The following is a 19,096-nucleotide window of genomic DNA, read 5'->3' on the forward strand; positions in this document are numbered from 1 at the left end:
GTAAGATGAAGTATGACATTGTAATTTTTAAAACATGAGGTATAAAATTGTGATTCGACTCATAGTTGAGGTAGTTTTGTATAATTTACTCATTATACCTTGTTCAGATACTTACGACACTTATGTCTAATAGGTGCACAACATAAAATGGTGAGGTAACCAGAAATAATTGTATCAGTTTGAATAAATTGCATACAGCCTTTCTCTAATTTATAGAGAAGTTGATGTATTTGCGAGCTTAAGACATTCTTATGAATAATTTGTATTATTTAATTTAGTAATTAATTCTCAACTGTAATATGGCATGATACTTTTCTTTTACGTATGCTCTTTAATTTTGAGGATCTGACCGAGGCTTCTTGGTGCAATGTTGCTTAAATTTTATGGTTTTGTAAAAGAAAAAGCATTTTTTTTCTTGGTTGATAATTTGATATACAATATAATAATGTTGTACGACGAAAAATATTATGTGAGAATTACAGAGCGTGGAGATGAGATAGTAGAATACATTCCTGGAGTCAGCACCACATGCGTTGTAGATCTACCCGCAGTTTTTTTTGCAGACGATCAAAAAGTCCTCGACAAGGTCCTTGGAGCAGTTTCTCAAGCAGTAGAGAAAGCACACTATCTTTTGTTCACTTCAGTCTACGAGCTTGACCCGCAAGCCTTTGAAGCCGTCAAAGCCAAGTTTGCTTTCCCTATCTACCCTATTGGCCCATCCATACCTCACTTTGAGCTTTCAAAAAGTCTTCCCACTAATCAAAACGACATCGGTTATATCTGCAGTGGCTAGATTCTCAAGCCAAAAAGTCAGTTTTGTACGTCTCCATGGGAAGTTTCCTCTCAGTTTCGAAATCCCAAATGGATGAAATTATTGCTGGGGTGAAAAGTAGTGGTGTTCGGGTTTTTTGGGTGGCTCGTGGAGGGTTGGCTTGTGGAGATGCTTGTGAGTTCAGAGATTGTGTTGGTGATCTGGGTTTGGTGGTGCTTTTGGTGCGACCAATTGAGGGTTTTGTGTCATAATTCGATTGGCGGGTTTTGGTCACATTGTGGTTGGAATTCAACCTTGGAAGCTGTTTATGCTGGTCTTCCAATTCTTACTTTCGCTATATCTTGGGATCAAATTCCCAACGGTAAGCAGATTGTGGAAGATTGGAGGATTGGATATCGGGTAAAGAAGGAGGGGGTCGAACTTGTTGTGAGTTGCGAGGAAATTGCAGAACTTGTGAAGAAGTTTATGGATGTGGAAAGCGAGGAGGGGAAAGATTTGAGGGAAAGAGCTAAACAACAAGAGGTTTGCCGAGGTGCAATTGCTAATGGTGGCTCATCTGATAGAAACCTTGATACTTTTATTAAGGATATTTCAAAAGGACATATGCCAGATGAATGTGGTAGCTCTTAGACATGATTACTTGCATTTCGAGACAATTGTTATATTCAACTTATAACGAGAGGTATCAATATGAGGAGACAATTGTATTATTCAACTTATAACTAGAGGTATCAATATGAGTGAGGAGTTTATTTTCTTTTTGCAGTTTGGTTGTGTTATATGTACTTAAAAATCTCTTGGGTAAATGTCTATTGATAGTCGAATTTGCTTCAGATCATCTCACCACTAAAGGATTTTGCCATTATTATGTTTGTCATTGGTCATATTATTAAAGACTTCAAAAGGAGAATCACTTTTACACGCTTTTTTAATGCTCACGGAGGCAATGAGGGTATTTTTGTCTTTGAAGGAGTTTCATAAGCAGCTTCCCAATCTATTTGCATATATATATATATATATATATATATATATATATATATATATATATATATATATTTTGAGCTTTAATGAAAAGAGTATTGTCTAAGTTTATTTTAACAAAAAATCATCCTATAATTTTATTTAATGAAAAAGATTTAAATTTTAAGGAAAATAAGAAAAGTTTAATATAATAATAAAATAGAAAAAAAACTGAAGCGCACGTCCATCACACACATTATTTCTGAAACTGAACGGTACTACATTATTTCTGAAACTGAACAATATTTCTGAAAATTAGACACTTATTATTTCAGAAACTAAACATGAATACTACACTAATTTCTAAAGCTGAACAAGGATACTATTTCTGAAATTGAATACAAGTTGGCATGCCCTGATTATTTCTTAAACTGAACATGGTATCTCTCTAGAAAATTTAACGACCATTCTTCTCTCTCCTCTTGCATTTTCTTGGCCCTTTCTCACCTTCTAACCACATTTTCTTCTTCTAATTTTCTTCAATTCTCATCAAATTTTTTCTAAATCCCTTCAATTTCATAGCTTTTTACACCAATTACTTAATTTCTTCCATTAAATGCACATCTACTGTTTACTTTTCTCTTCCTCCTATAATCTCACCTTCTCCATCTGCAAAATCGAAAAATAACACAAATCAAATCAATAAAATTGAATACAAAAATATCCATCAAAAGTCCTCCTGGTTGGTTTGTGGTACTGTTTTTAATGAAGAAAACACCAAGTCCTCACAACTTGCAAACAAATCAAAGAAAGCAAATGACCAATTTCCAATATGAAGATGCCAACAAGAACAAGTGGAAGAAGTCTTCTTGGCCTGAAGTTCCTTGCTCGCACCTTTATTTTGGTTCTTTTTTTTGCTTTCTATTTTTCTCTCTTTTCCTTATTATCAAATAAAATTATTACAAGATTTTTAGTTAAAATTTAAAATTTTAAAGTTTTTTTTATTAGTTTTTCTTATTATATACTAGTATATGGCTACACACAAAATGTGTGTGTGAATTTTTTATTTATTTTTGTTTTTAAAGTGGAAGGAGAGAGAAAGAGAGTGAGAGAGAATATGAGAGATGAGGGAGAGCTTTAATTTTTATTTAATTTTTATTATTTTTTAATTTTTTAATTTTTTATTAGAGATATGTTAGAATTATATGTAAGTGAGGTTTTGAAAAAAAAAAGCAAAATTTTGGTTATGTGAAATTACATTTCTACCCATATTTCTTATTCAATTTTAATTAGAAGGTTAAATTGATAATTTTATAGAATTTTGGTTGATAACGAGGGTTCTATTAATATTAGTTTAGATTATATATAAGAAGGGATAGCAATAGCTTCAAAGCTTCAATCTTCAATCTTCAGTCTTCAATATTCATTCTTCATACAAGGGAGAAATGGGCACATCGGAAGTTGAGACAATCACAGTCTGCGACGTGGTGGCTTTGCCTTATCGGGAAGAGGCCACACCATACCCAACGTCATACCCTCCAAGCACGGTCGCGCGAAAGATTTTGCCGCGTTTTTGGAAGCTATGTGGACCAAGATGGAGGCTCCGATTGAGCAGCTTTTGGATGGGCTCGAGCAGACGGTGACCGTCATAGCTGCTGATACCTTCCTTGTTTGGGCACCGAGGGTCAGAAATAGGAGGAATATTCCCGTGGCTTCGCTTTGGACTCAGTCGCCGATGATGTTCTCAATGTTGCATCACTTTGAGCTGTTGAAAGAAAATGACCACTTCCCTTTTGATGTCTCTGGTACGTGTACACTTACCGCGATCATTATTGGAGTATTTCCTAAGTTACTTTAGAGTATCTTATAATTCAAAATTTTTAATTATTAAAAATTTAATTAAATCTTTTGTTGATACTCTAATTGAGTAAAGTTGAGACATTGCTATAATTTCTTTTTTAAACTAACACTTGAGGGTATTTTTGTCCTTCCGTCTACTTACATATTATACATAAGATGTGTGGCAACGGCTTCATACCTTCAATCTTATCTTCAATCTTCATACAAGAGAGAAATGGGCACAATGAAGGTTGAGCCAATCACCGTCTGTCACCTAGTGGCTTTACCCTATCCAGGAAGAGGGCACATCAATCCCATGATGAACCTCTGCAAACAACTATCTTCAAAAAACCCTCAACTCCTCATCACCTTCGTCATCACCGAGGAGTGGCACGGGTTCATCGAATCAAACCCAAAACCTAACAACATCCGATTAGCCACCATACCCAACGTCATACCATCCGAGCACGATCGCGCAAAAAACTTTGCCGCGTTTGTGGAAGCTGTGGGGACCAAGCTGGAAGCTCCGGTTGAGCAGCTTCTGGATGGGCTCGAGCAACCGGTGACCACCATAGTTGCTGATACCTACCTTGTGTGGGCTGTGAGGGTCGGGAACAGGAGGAATATTCCGTTGGCTTCCCTTTGGACTCAGTCGCCGACGATGTTCTCAGTGTTGCATCACTTTAAGCTGTTCAAAGAAAATGGCCACTTCGCTCTTGATGTCTCAGGTGCGTATCCACTTTACCACGATCATTATTGGAGTATTTTCTAGTATGCCTTAGCGTATCCTATCCTTCCAAATTTTCAACTATTAAATATTTAATCAAATATTTTTAATAAAAAAAAAAAACATAAGAAGTAGAAATGTATCAAAGCCTTGGGTAGTAATGAAAATTTGACTAATGTATTTTTCAAATTGGATTTTATATTCAAATGAATTTCGTAATCATAAGAAAGTAGGTTTCTTTAGTTATGGGACTATCAAAAGAAAATTTTGGATAGGAGCTTATAGGATTTCCTCCTTTCAAAACCGGACGTGGAAGTTTTCTCTCATCTGGCCCAAGTAATTACACCAACAAAGATATAGAGATGGGTTCCCACTTTAAAAGTCTATAATAACACAAATATTTTCTAAAGTTACTTTAGAGTATCTTATAATTCAAAATTTTTAATTATTAAATATTCTAATAAATTCTTTTTAATATAAAAATATAGAAACTAAAAATGAACTCTGGAATAATTAAATATTCCAGAGCGCCATAAATATGTTACCTAACTGATAAGTAGATGGTTGAATTTTTTTATTTCCAATTTCCAAACGGAAGATACAAAATTAAAATAATTGTAAATATTGCTGGTCTTATATTGTGCTCACCAAACATCCTGACTCTCATCTCAGTCTTGTAAATTGTCACATTCCAATTATTCTCAATCGAGCAATGCTAAGAAAAGTAATTTTGTAGACTAAATTTTATAAACTAAATAATATGAAAATTGATGATTAAATTATTACTTAAGTCTTCAGTAATGTGCTTGTTCTTTATTATTAACATATCATTTAGTTTGTAAATTTAATATACAAATTTTGTCTATATAGTGTTACCCATATTTTTCCTTCCAAGTTGGTTACTTGTAGCTTGCCACATGCCAAAAGGATAGAGCACGTGGCGTATTATTGGGATGTTAGAGACTTTTGAGATGAATTTGCTTTATTAACAATTTTACACTGAAAAAGACAAAGCTCAAAATTGACCAAGACTTACCGGTTAATATTACAATTCAGAAGTATTTTTTTTCACTTGTAAATGAGAGGTCTTAGGTTCGATTATCATCAAATGAAAATTTGAACCACATTATTGGTAGTCCATTATGAGGCTAAGCTCGCCCCCCTCCCCTAGTCCATTGTGAGGCTAAGCTCACCCCCTCCTCTCAGTGTAGATAACATCGTTTGTTCAACAAAAAACAAAGAAAAAAAAATTGACCATAATATGCCTTGATCTTTAACTTATAAGTTGTGAATATGTTTGATCATGACTACGGGTAGGGTGCAATTCCTACCTCCTCCGAATCCGAAAGAGATGAATAATAGTTCGCCACCAGTTGTCTTCCTTTTGAAAAAATACATTAGATTCTTCTTTAGCCGAAGACAATATATTATATTTGTTCGTATACTTAAGACACTTATGTCTAATAAGTGCACAACATAAAATTGGTAAGGTAACCAGAAATAATTGTATCAGTTTGAATAAATTGCTTAAAGCCTTTCTCTAATTTATAAGGAAGTTGATGCATTTGCGAGCTTCAGACATTCTTATGAACAATTTGTATTTGGTTAATTTAGTAATCCTTAACTGTAATATAGCATGATATCTTTTCTTATATGCATACCGAGGCTTCTTGGTGCAATGTTCTTAAATTTTATGATTTTATAGAAGAAAAAGCATTTTTTTCTTGGTTGATATACAATATAATAATGTTGTGCGACGTAAATTATTATGTTAAAATTACAGAGCGTGGAGATGAGATAGTAGAATACATTCCCGGAGTCAGCGCCACATGCATTGCAGATCTACCCGCAATCCTTTTTACAGACGGTCCAAAAGTCGTCCGCAAGGCCCTTGAAGTATGTTCTCAAGCAGAGAAAGCACAGTATCTTTTGTTCACTTCAGTCTACGAGCTTGATCCGCAAGTCTTCGAAGCCCTCAAAGCCGAGTTTGCTTTCCCTATCTACCCTATTGGCCCATCCATACCTCACTTTGAACTTTCAAAAACTCTTCCCATTAATGAAAACGACATCGATTATCTGCATTGGCTAGATTCTCAACCCAAAAAGTCAGTTTTGTACATCTCCATGGGAAGTTTCCTCTCGGTTTCGAAATCCCAAATGGATGAAATTGTTGCTGGGGTGAAAAGTAGTGGTGTTAGGGTTTTTTGGGTAGCTCGTGGAGATGCTTGTGAGTTGAGAGATTTTGTTGGTGATTTGGGTTTGGTGGTGCCTTGGTGTGACCAATTGAGGGTGTTGTGTCACGATTCAATTGGCGGGTTTTGGTCACATTGTGGTTGGAATTCAACTTTGGAAGCAGTTTATGCTGGTCTTCCAATTCTTACTTTCCCTATATTTTGGGATCAAATTCCAAACGGTAAGCAGATTGTGGAAGATTGGAGGATTGGATACCGGCTGAAGAAGAAGGCGGGGGTCGAACTTCTTGTGAGTAGCGAGGAAATTGGAGAAATTGTGAAGAAGTTTATGGATGTGGAAAGCGAGGGAGGGAAAGATTTGAGGGAAAGAGCTAAACAACTTCAAGAGGTTTGTCAAGGTGCAATTGCCAATGGTGGCTCATCTGATAGAAACCTTGATGCTTTTATTAAGGATATTTCACAAGGACATAATTGCCATTAAGCTGATGAATGTGGTAGCTCTTAGACATGATTGCTTGCGTTTCAATACAATTGTTATATTCAACTTAAATGTCTATTGATAGTCAAATTTGCTTCAGATCATCTCACCACTAAAGGATTTTGCCATTGTTATGTCTGTCATTGGCCATATTATTAAAGACTTCAAAGAAGGAGAATCACTTTTACACGCTTTTGTAATGCTGACGAAGGCAATGAGGGTATTTTTGTCTTTCAAGGAGTTTCATAAGCAGCTCCCTAGTCTATTTGCATATATATAGGTATCGTCCAAGTTTATTTTAACAAAAAATCATCTTATAACTTTATTTAATGAAAATAACAAAAGTTCAATATAATAACAAAAGTAAAAAAAATTGTCGCGCTCACGTCCATCACACACACTATTTCTAAAACCGAACGGTATTACACTATTTTTGCTACTGAACAGTACTACATTATTTTTGAAAATTAAACACTAATTATTTTAGTAACTGTTAAAGAAGATATCTCAGATTAGTATAGTAAGGGTTGGTTTGGTATTGCTGTGCTTTGAAAAAAAGATGCTTCTGCTGTGCTGTGAGAATAAGCAGCTGTGAAATAAAGCAGCAGAGTGTTTGGTAAACTTTTTTGTAAAAATGCTTTTGAAAAAAAAAAAGCAGTATTATAGTGTTTGGTAAACTTTTATGTAAAACAGATGTAAAAAAAAGCCAGTTTTTCAAAGCTGGGTTTTGCAGCTTCTTGTTTTTGGCTTTTTTTCATCCAAAACTGTGAAAAAAAGCTGAAGCTGAATGTTTACCAAACACAAAAACAGCTCCCAGCTTTTTTTGATACCATCTTTTTTTAGAATCACCTCAGTACCAAACCAGGTCTAAATCTTGTAAATCTGTAATTAGCCTTTACTTACCTGATAAGGTTTGACTTCCTTACTTTTAGGCATTAGTTTAGGATTAGGGTTGTGTCTTTCCTATATATATTGTAACCCTAGCTTTCAGTAATATATGAAAAACATTCTGCAATATCACGTTTCTTTAGATGGTACCAGAGTGATCGATCTAGGAAAACCTCGACAGATATTTAAACCCTAGCAACCATAGCCATGGGTGATAAACCAGAACAGTCAACCTCCTCAGGCATGACTTTGTATCAGAAGTGGGAACACCCTAACCATCCACTTTATCTTCATCACTCGGATTAGCCTGGCGCCGTTCTTGTACCGCAGCCACTCGTGGAAGACAACTATGGCACATGGGCGCAATCCATGACCATGGCCTTGATGGTTAAAAACAAGTTAGGGCTGGTTGATGGAACAATCACGAAGCCAACTGATGCGCAGGTTGAAGAATTACAGCAATGGAACCGGTGCAATAATCTGGTGAAAACATGGTTACTCGGCTCCATGTCAAAAGAAATCTCAGGAAGTGTCATATACTGCAAGGACGCGCGGCAGATGTGGCTTGACCGTAAGAAAGGTTTTCTCATGTGAACATCGTTCAACTGTTTCACATAGAAAACGAAATCCATAATTGTGTGCAAAGCGACATGACGGTGAGTTCTTACTTCACAAAACTCAAAAGTCTTTGGGATGAACGTGATACCTTATGTCCAATCCTAACATGCCATTGTGAAGCAAGGAATGAGATAACATCATATGTTAAGACTCAGAAAACAATGAAATTCCTTATGGGCTTACGTGACTCATATGCTACGGTTCGTAGCAACACCCTCTTGCTGGATCCATTGCCAACTGTTAACAAAGCTTATGCACTTGTTCTTCGCCATGAGAAGCAAGTTGAAGTATCAAACGGAAAGGGCAGCACCGTGCAGCTTGAAGCTGCTATGTTTGCAGTGAGGGGCGCTGGTCGAGAACCCGAGACAGAAGATGGTAGTTAGCGATGCGCCAAATGCAACAAGACCAACCATAGCACCAAGAATTGTCGTGCTCATCTCAAGTGCATATTTTGCGGTTGGAAATGACATACTTTTGACTCTTGCCGCAAAAGAAAAGCAGCGGCTGAGACTGATCAAAATCGGCCTTTCAAGGGCAACCAAGTCACGGCTCGTGACAAGAAGGACGCAATGCCCAACTTTCCTTTTTCTCCGGAGGACTGCAAGCAGATTCTTCAGCTTTTGAACAAAAGCAAATCCTCCTTTGCTAATCAAGTGGGTAACTCCTCGAATCATGAAGAACTCTCAGGTAAAGCATTTTCTTTCATGCGTAATAGAAAGCAAGTTATTTGGATTTTGGACAATGGCGCCACCGACCACATCGTATGCAGTCCTGAGTTTCTCACGTCCTCAAAACGTGTTGAAAATCATAGTGTTGAATTACCAAATGGTTCCTTTGCTACCGTAACCCATGTCGGCCAAGTGGTTTTCTCTCCCAACTTTATCCTTGACAATGTTTTATGTGTACCATTGTTTAGGCTAAATCTCATATCTATTAGCAAGTTAGCCTACGATTCCCTTTACATCACCATTTTTCTCAAACAATCTTGTGTCATACAGGACCTACGTTCGGGGAAGATGATTGGGACGGGAATTGAACGGGAGGGACTCTACCATCTCGAACCACCAAGGAAGGGATCCTGCAACACCACCACCACCATGAGCTCTCCTTTTTGGCACCAACGCCTTGGGCACCCATCACCTAAAGTGTCCTCGTTACTTCCCTTTGTGCACAATAAGTCGTGTGATTCCAATAAATGTTTAATTTGCCCATTGGCTAAACAAACCAGATTGTCTTTTCCCTTGAGTTCTATATCTACTCGTTCATGTTTTGAATTAATACATATTGACATTTGGGGGGGGTTATCAAGTTCCTTCCCTCTCAGGTGCCAAATATTTTCTTACCATTGTTGATGATTACACACGGTGCACCTGGGTTTATTTGATGAAACAAAAATCTGACACACAAGATCTTCTTGTTCAATTTATACGTATGGTTGAGAATCAATTCAACACCACAGTTAAGGTGATTCGAAGTGATAACGGTCCCGAGTTCAAACTTGTCACATTTTACCAACTCAAAGGGATCCTGCAGCAAACCAGTTGTGTCAACACACCACAACAAAATGGTGTTGTTGAACGCAAACACCGACACCTGTTAAATGTTGCTAGAGCCCTCCTTTTTCAAGCCAACCTTCCTAAACATTTTTGGGGGGATGCCATTCTCACTTCGGCCTATCTTATAAATCGTACACCCACACCACTTCTCCAAGGGCAAACACCATACCACAAGTTGTTTCACAAGGCACCACATTACATGCATTTACGTGTCTTTGGTTGCTTATGTTTTGCATCAACCCATGCACAAAAACCCTCTAAATTTGATCCTCGTGCACGACGGTGTCTTTTTGTTGGGTACCCTTATGGTCAGAAGGGTTACCGCTTGTTTGATCTTACACTTAACAAGTTTTTTGTGTCACGGGATGTCATCTTTTTCGAAGACCATTTTCCCTACAAATTACCCCATCCTTCCGCTGCTCCCACTCCCAATCCTCCTCCACTTCCCATAGAACCCTACTCGCCATCCTTTGATCCATTCCCTATCATACCCATATACCCTCCCATCGCATCCTCCCCTGACATCGCTCTCCCTGTTGAGCCTACTTCCCCTTCCTTACCTTCTCCACCACCATCCCCTCCGTCTTCCCCCCTGCTGCACCCCCGCCACCCCGGCGTGGCACACTTCCTACCAAACCCTCATCTTTCTTGCAGGATTTCCATGTTGAGACCTCTCTCCCGTCCCGACTTGCTCCTTCCTCGAATATGGTTCAGGTATCAGGTACTGCTCACCCTCTGTCTTATTACCTCTCTTACAATCGCCTCTCTCCTATGCATAAACATTTTGTTACTAACGTCACCATCATCCGAGAACCTACCACTTTCCTACAGGCTGTCCAACATCCACAATGGCGTGATGCCATGCACCACGAACTTGCTGCACTTCAGGCCAACCATACTTGGTCCTTTGTTCCACTTCCTCCTCACAAAAAGCCGATTGGATGCAAATGGGTGTACAAGGTTAAGCTTAAACCTGATGGGACAATCGAGCGTTACAAAGCTCGGTTGGTTGCCAAGGGCTATAGCCAAGTCGAAGGGGTTGACTATCGTGAAACATTTTCTCCAGTTGCCAAGTTAACCACTGTCCGTGTGCTCCTTAGTGTTGCTGCTGTGCGTCAATGGCATTTACATCAACTCGATGTCAACAACGCCTTCTTGCATGGCGATCTGGATGAGGAAGTGTACATGCACTTACCTCCTGGCTTTGGACGAAAGGGGGAGACTCGTGTTTGCAAGCTGCACAAATCCTTATATGGTTTAAAACAAGCCTCAAGACAATGGCTCATTAAACTTTCCACTGCTCTCAAGGCTGCTGGATTTCATCAATCGCGTTCTGATTATTCATTGTTCGTCCGAAGTCAGCACGGTAACTTCATTGCTTTATTGGTATACGTTGATGATGTAATTTTAGCAGGAAATAATCTGCAAGAAATTGAAGCCACGAAGCAGTCCCTCTCACAACAATTCAAATTAAAGGATTTGGGACAACTTAAGTATTTCTTGGGGTTAGAGGTTGCAAGATCTACAAATGGCATCACCTTATGTCAACGCAAATATGCATTGGATATCTTAGATGATGCGGGATTTTTGGGTGCTAAACCTTCACGGTTTCTTGTAGAATCAAATGTTTCTCTTACACAGATGGAAGAAGAACTTCTTATTGATGCTTCATCATATAGAAGACTTGTGGGTAGGCTGATCTACCTAACCATAACCAAGCCGGACTTAGCTTATGTTGTGCACATGTTAAGCCAGTTTATGGACAAGCCTAGACAACCACACCTTGAGGCAGCACACAAAGTTCTCAGATACATCAAGGGTTCACCGGGACAAGGTATATTGCTGCCATCCAAGGGATCCTTGCAGTTAAGTGCATTTTGTGACGCTGATTGGGCCAGGTGCAAAGACACAAGAAGATCAATAACAGGTTATTATATTCAACTTGGTCAAGCACCGATATCCTGGAAAACAAAGAAGCAAACCACTGTTTCTCGTTCCAGTGCTGAAGCTGAGTACCGTTCCATGACAGCCACATGTTGTGAGATCATATGGTTAAAGAACATTTTAAGAGATTTAAAGGCGAGTCATTCACAACCAGCCATGTTATTCTGTGATAACCAAGCAACCATAGAGATTGATTGTCATTTCTTCAAACCCGGTATTTCATGAAAGGACAAAGCACATAGAGATTGATTGTCATTTGGTGAGAGAAAAGATTCAAGAAGGAATGATTCGTACAACATACATACGAACAAGTGATCAACCAGCAGACATCTTCACCAAACCGTTGAATTCTACACAGTTTGAAACATTGCTCAGCAAGTTGGGTGTTATTAACATACACTCCAACTTGAGGGGGAATGTCAAAGAAGATATCTCGGATTAGTATGGTAAATCTTGTAAATCTGTAATTAGCCTTTACTTACCTGATAAGGTTTGACTTCCTTACTTTTAGGCATTAGTTTAGGATTAGGGTTGTGTCTTTCCTATATATATTGTAACCCTAGCTTTCGGTAATATATGAAAAACATTCTGCAATATCACGTTTCTTTAGAGTAACTAAACATGGGTATGACACTAATATCTAAAGTTGAACAAAGACACTATTTCTGAAACTGAATACAAGTTGGTGTGCCTTGATTATTTCTTAAACTGAATATGGTATCTCTCAAGGAAATTTAACGACCATTCTTCTCTCTCCTCTTCTTGCATTTTCTTGGCCCTTTCTCACCTTCTAACCACATTTTCTTCTTCTAATTTTCTTCAATTCTCATCAAATTTTCTCTAAATCTCTTCAATTTCATAGCTTTTTACACTAATTACTTAATTTTCTTCCATTAAATGCACATCTACTGTTTACTTTTCTCTTCCTCCTATAATCTCACCTTCTCCATCTGCAAAATCGAAAAATAACACAAATCAAATCAATACAATTGAATACAAAAATATCCATCAAAAGTCCTCCTGGTTGGTTTGTGGTACTGTTTTTAATGGAGAAAACACCAAGTCCTCACAACTTGCAAACAAATCAAAGAAAGCAAATGACCAATTTCCAATATGAAGATGCCAACAAGAACACAACTAAGCAGCAGCGTGCAAGAAGTCTTCTTGGCTTGAAGTTCCTTGCACGCACCTTTATTTTGGTTTTTTTTTTTCTTTTTTTCTTCTCTCTTGTCCTTATTAACGGACAAGGATCCTCTCCGGATCCTCTTTGTGGGGATCCGAAGATAAATCAATCGTGTCCGTTTATCATACATCGTGCGATCAATTTTTATTAAATACTATTTATATTCAATTTTAAATTAAAATTTTAGAATGATTTCTAACCGCACGATGCACGATGAACATACATGATTGATTGATCATTCGGATCCCCACAAAGAGGATCCGGATAGAATCCTATTCCCTTGTTTTTAAATAAAATGGTTAATCTCAGTTTACTACCCTAAAGTTTCTTGGTTTTCAACATTTGGTACATGAAATTTTTTTCATCCCAGAGTGGTACATAAAGTTATAATTTTGGGACACTTTTATTCATCCGTTAAGGTTGCTATTAAGTTTGCCGTTAACTGATGACGTGGCATTCACGTGAACAATGACTGGGTGCCATGTGGATATTAAAAAATAAAATAATAAAAACTAAAAAAATTAAAATTTTTTTTATTTTTAAATTTGGGCGTCTGCACCCACCCTTCCCCCTCCCTCTTCGACTCCACCCACTCAATTTTTCTCTCTCTCTCTCTCTCCCCCTCCCATATCTCACTCCATCAATGGCCTCCCTCTTCGACTCTACCGTCGTTGGAGGTAGCAGAGCCCGGAACACTACTCCCAGTAGAGGGCGAAGGCGGTACCGTCGTTTTTATTTTTTATTTTTTGCTCCCAAAATTTTGTTTTTAGTTTTGTTTGAAAGAGGCAATGGCAATTCAAATAATTTTGTAGACAAAATTATGTAAACTAAATGATATGAAAATTGATAATTAAATTATTACTTAAGTCTTGAGTAACGTATTATTCTTAATTAATAACACATAATTTAATTTGCAAATTTAATATACAAATTTTGTCTATATAGTGTTGCCCATAATTTTCCTTCCAAGTTGGTTATTTGTCGCTTGCCACATGCCAAAAGGATAGAGCACGTGGCGTATTATTGGGATGTTAGAGACTTTTGAGATGAATTTGCTTCATTAACAATTTTACACTGAAAAAGACAAAGCTCAAAATTGACCAAAACTTGCCACTTAATACTACAATTTAATAGTATTTTTCTTCACTTGTAAGTGAAAGGTTTTAGGTTTGATTTTCTCCAAAAGCAAATTCGAACAACATTATTGCAAGTCCATTGTGAGACTAAACTCATCCCCTCACCCATATTTACTCTACCTAATATTACTCTTTAGTTTTACTAACTTTACTTTTCACATTTCCAACAAAACAAAAAAAATACTTTTCAAGTTTACATTTGGGTGTCAACTTCTAGATCCCACGTGGGTTGAAAACTTGAAAGGCATGGCCCATGCTTACCCTAACATCGAATTTTCTGCTAGCTTTGTCAACAAAAATGATTCGCATTTTCCACAACATAACCATTACAAAGACATACGACAGAAATTAAAAAATGACTATTTAAAACGAGTCAATTAAAAATTTTTGTTATACAATTTTGAAAAAGATTAATGGAAATAGATTATCTTTGGATCCATTCCTCCTAATTCACCAAGTTCGAGAATCAAGACCGTTGAAATTTAATCCAACGGTTAAAGTTAATATAACATTTAAAGTGGGCCTTGTTTGTAACCGTTGGATCAAATTTTAACGGTTCGAATTTCAGAACTTGGTGGATTATAAAGAAGGAATCTGGAGATAATCACTTTTCAAGATTAATTGGAAAAAGTGTCAATCACAAATACTTTTTACACACTTTTGTTACACTCATGGCGACCATGAGGGTACTTTTTACAAGATTAATATTTTCTATTAACATGTAATTTAGATTATATATAAGAAGGGATAGCAATAGCCTTAAAGCTTCAATCTTCAATCTTCAGTCTTCAATATTCAATCTTCAAACAAGGGAGAAATGGACATAGCGGAAGTTGAGACAATCACAATCTGCCACGTGGTGGCTTTGCCTTATCCGGGAAGAGGCCACATCAACCCCATGATGAACCTCTGTAAGCTACTATCTTCAAAGAACCCTCAACTCCTCATCACCTTCGTCGTCACCGAAGAGTGGCACGGGTTCATCGAATCCGACCCAAAACCCGACAACATCCGATTAGCCACCATACCCAACGTCATACCCTCTGAGCACAGTCGCGCAAAAGATTTTTCCGCGTTTTTGGAAGCTGTGTGGACCAAGATGGAGGCTCCGGTTAAGCAGCTTTTGGATGGGCTCGAGCAGCCAGTGACCGCCATAGTTGCTGATACCGCCCTTGTTTGGGCACTGAGGGTCGGGAATACAAGGAATATTCCTGTAGCTTCGCTTTGGACTTCGTCACCGACGATGTTCTCAATGTTGCATCACTTTGAGCTGTTGAAAGAAAATGGCCACTTCCCTCTTGATGTCTCTGGTGCGTGTACACTGATCGGCATCATTATTGTAGTATTTCCTAAAGTTACTTTAGCGTATTTAATTAAATATTTAATAATTCAAAAATTTTAATTATTAAATATTTAATTAAATTCTTTTAATAAAAATAAAATAAAAACTGAGAATGATTAATAACTCTGAAATATTAAATGCTGTCACTTCCACTTGCCAAAAGGATAAAGCACGTGGCGTGTATTATTTGGGGGTGTTAGAGACTTTTGAGATGAATTTGTGCTTTATTAACAATTTTGCACATGAAAGCTCAAAATTGACCATGACCTTATGAATTTTATATGCTTTGGTCTTTGATTTGTAAGTTGTGAATTTGTTTGATTGTGATTACACATAAGGTGTAATTTTTACTTTTTTGGAATCCAAATAGATGAATAACCGTGATTCGTCATCAATTATATCTTTTTTTAAAAAAAACATTAGATTATTTCTTAGCCTAAGACAATATATTATATTTTAAGGAATATTAATGAAATATTCTTGGTACTGTTCACTTTTAACGTTAATGATATTTTTACCTTGAAAAATCACTCCTAGTACTATTCATTTACACCTTTATTTGTCAATTTAATTAAAACTAAAGTTTTTAGACATTTTTCGTTAGTTTTTCTTGTATTATTTTATTCATATACTTCAGACACTTAATATTTTATTCATATACCAGAAATAATTGTATCAGTTTGAATAAATTGTGTACAGCCTTTCTCTAATTTATAAACAAGTTGATGTATTTGCGAGCTTAAGACGTTCTTATGAACAATTTGTATTATTTAATTTAGTTGTTCTCAACTGTAATATAGCAGATACTTTTCTTACATGTATGCTCTATAATTTTAAGGATCTTAAATTTTAAGGTTTTGGAAAAGAAAAAACATTTTTTCTTTGTTAATATACAATATAATAATGTTGTACGATGTAAAATGTTATGTGAAAATTACAGAGCGTGGAGATGAGACGATAGAATACATTCCTGGAGTCAGCACCACAAGCGTTGCAGATCTACCCCCAGCGTTTTTTGCAGACCATCAAAATGTCTTCCCCAAGGTCCTTGAAGCAGTTTCTCAAGCAGTAGAGAAAGCACAGTATCTTTTGTTCACTTCAGTCTACGAGCTTGATCCGCAAGTTTTCGAAGCCTTGAAAGCCAAGTTTGCTTTCCCTAGCTACCCTATTGGCCCATCCATACCTTACTTTGAACTTTCAAAAACTCTTCCCACTAATCGAAACGACATCGATTATCTGCATTGGCTAGATTCTCAACCCAAAAAGTCAGTTTTGTACATCTCCATGGGAAGTTTCCGATCAGTTTCGAAATCCCAAATGGATGAAATTGCTGCTGGGGTGAAAAGTAGTTGTGTTAGGGTTTTTTGGGTGGCTCGTGGAGATGCTTCTGAGTTGAGAGATTGTGTTGGTGATTTGGGTTTGGTGGTGCCTTGGTGTGATCAATTGAGGGTGTTGTGTCACGATTCGATTGGTGGGTTTTGGTCGCATTGTGGTTGGAATTCAACTTTGGAAGCTGTTTATGCTGGTCTTCCAATTCTTACTTGTCCAATATCTTGGGATCAAATTCCCAATGGTAAGCAGATTGTGGAAGATTGGAGGATTGGATACCGGGTGAAGAAGAAGGTGGGGGTTGAACTTCTTGTGAGTAGCAAGGAAATTGCAGAACTTGTGAAAAAGTTTATGGATGTGGAAAGCGAGGAGGGGAAGGATTTGAGGGAAAGAGCCAAACAACTTCAAGAGGTTTGTCGAGGTGCAATTGCTAATGGTGGCTCATCTGATAGAAACCTTGATGCTTTTCTTAAGGATATTTCACAAGAACATAATTTATTGCCATTAAGCTGATGAATGTGGTAGCTCTTAGACAAGATTGCTTGCGTTTCGAGACAAATGGCTATATACAACTTATAACTGGAGGTATTAATATGAGTGAGGAGTTCATTTCTTTTGCAGTTTGGTTGTGTTATATGTACTAAAAATGTTATAAACTTAAGATATTGTATTCAAGATGTTCATATTTTGGGGGACTGGATCCCCTCCGGATCCAAAAAGATCTGAACCCACTAATCAATGCATCCGAGTCATTGAAATTTGATTCAACGGCTACAATTATTATAACTTTCAAAGCGGCTCTCTTTTTATAGTTGTTGAATCAAATTTCAATAACCCGAATACATTGATTAGTGTGCTCCCTTAAATCCATAGAGGATCCAGTTACATATTTGGGATAGGTGTTGTTTTATCTACTGCTCTTAAAAACGCTTTTCTTATTTAATTGTATCGAGAATGGATATACTAACTACTGGTTTGGTACTGAGGTGTTTTTATAAAAAGTAGGTATAAAAAAAAAAAACTAAGCTCAAAAAGGTATTTGGTAAACACTTAAAACAGCTTATATTCAGAGCGGCTCTCTGTTTTTAACCATTGGATCAAATTTCAATAACCTGAATGCATTGATTAATGTGCTCAGATCCCTTGAATCCATAGAGGATCCAGTTACGTAATTGGGATAGGTGTTGTTTGTCTACTGCTCTTAGAAACACTTTTCTTATTTAACTGTACCAAGAATGGATATACTAAGTACTGGTTTGGTACTGAAGTGCTTTTATAAAAAGCAGGTATAAAAAAAAAGCTGAGCTCAAAAAGATGTTTGATAAACACTTAAAAACAGCTTATATTCACAGTTTTGAGTAAAAAAAAGCTAAAAACGTAAAGCAGCAAAAATGAGTTTATTCTCACAACACAACAAAAATAGTTTTTTTTTTCTCAAAGCATATCAATACTAAATCAGCCATAAAGGTTTTTCTTTTTAATATTTTATTTTCCTTTTCCTCCACTCCACCCGTTGGGTCCTCCGCACGTTGTAGGCCCAGGCTTGCAGGAGCTTGTCGTCACGATGTTGACGAAGAGATCGAGGTGGGAGTTTCCAGTGGAGAGGTAGGTGGTGTTGTTCTCCGTCGACCTATTGGGATCTAAGGTCGCTGGAGAAGAAGAAGAGGTGGATCCATTTTAGTTTCGGATAATGGCAGGGTGAATACATTTATTGACTAAATCTAATAAATTAAAATGAAAGTTGATAATTAAATTATTATTAAATGTTGATTCACATATTTTTTTATTTATTAATGATGTATTATTTAGTTTGCAAATTTAATCAACTTAATATTACTCTTTAGTTTTACTAACTTTACTTTTCATATTTCCAACAAAAAAAAATAAAATAAAATAACTTTTCAAGTTTACATTTGGTTGTCAACTTCTAGATCACACGTGGGTAGAAAACTTGAAAGGCATGGCTCATGCTTACCCTAACATCGAATTTTCTGCTAGCTTTGTCAACAAAAATGATCCGCATTTTCTACAACATGACCATTACAAAGACGTACAAGAGAAATTTGAAAATGACTATTTAAAAAGAGTAAATTAAAAATTCCTTTTATACACCTTTGAAAAAGATTAATGAA

The 19,096-nt window shown here is 36.8% G+C and overlaps 2 protein-coding genes and 1 pseudogene across 2 annotated transcripts; all 3 read left to right on the plus strand.

Moving 5' to 3' along the window:
* The first annotated feature begins 445 nt into the window (after positions 1-445).
* On the plus strand, positions 446-1,756 carry LOC137743183 (UDP-glycosyltransferase 87A1-like; annotated as a pseudogene).
* A 2,008-nt stretch (positions 1,757-3,764) lies between these two features.
* Positions 3,765-7,067, plus strand: LOC137742644 (UDP-glycosyltransferase 87A1-like). The gene is made up of 2 exons (XM_068482564.1): positions 3,765-4,299; positions 6,082-7,067. The coding sequence occupies exons 1-2, from the start codon at positions 3,807-3,809 to the stop codon at positions 6,969-6,971; spliced, it is 1,383 nt and encodes a 460-aa protein (XP_068338665.1). The 5' UTR covers positions 3,765-3,806; the 3' UTR covers positions 6,972-7,067.
* Positions 7,068-15,020: 7,953 nt separating this feature from the next.
* LOC137743184 (UDP-glycosyltransferase 87A1-like) lies at positions 15,021-17,477 on the plus strand. Its single transcript, XM_068483073.1, has 2 exons — positions 15,021-15,603; positions 16,576-17,477. Exons 1-2 carry the CDS (start codon positions 15,111-15,113, stop codon positions 17,475-17,477), a joined length of 1,395 nt encoding a protein of 464 aa, XP_068339174.1. The 5' UTR covers positions 15,021-15,110.
* The last annotated feature ends 1,619 nt before the right edge of the window (positions 17,478-19,096 follow it).

Source organism: Pyrus communis, chromosome 8, assembly GCF_963583255.1.
Source record: "Pyrus communis chromosome 8, drPyrComm1.1, whole genome shotgun sequence".
Lineage (NCBI taxonomy): Eukaryota > Viridiplantae > Streptophyta > Magnoliopsida > Rosales > Rosaceae > Pyrus > Pyrus communis.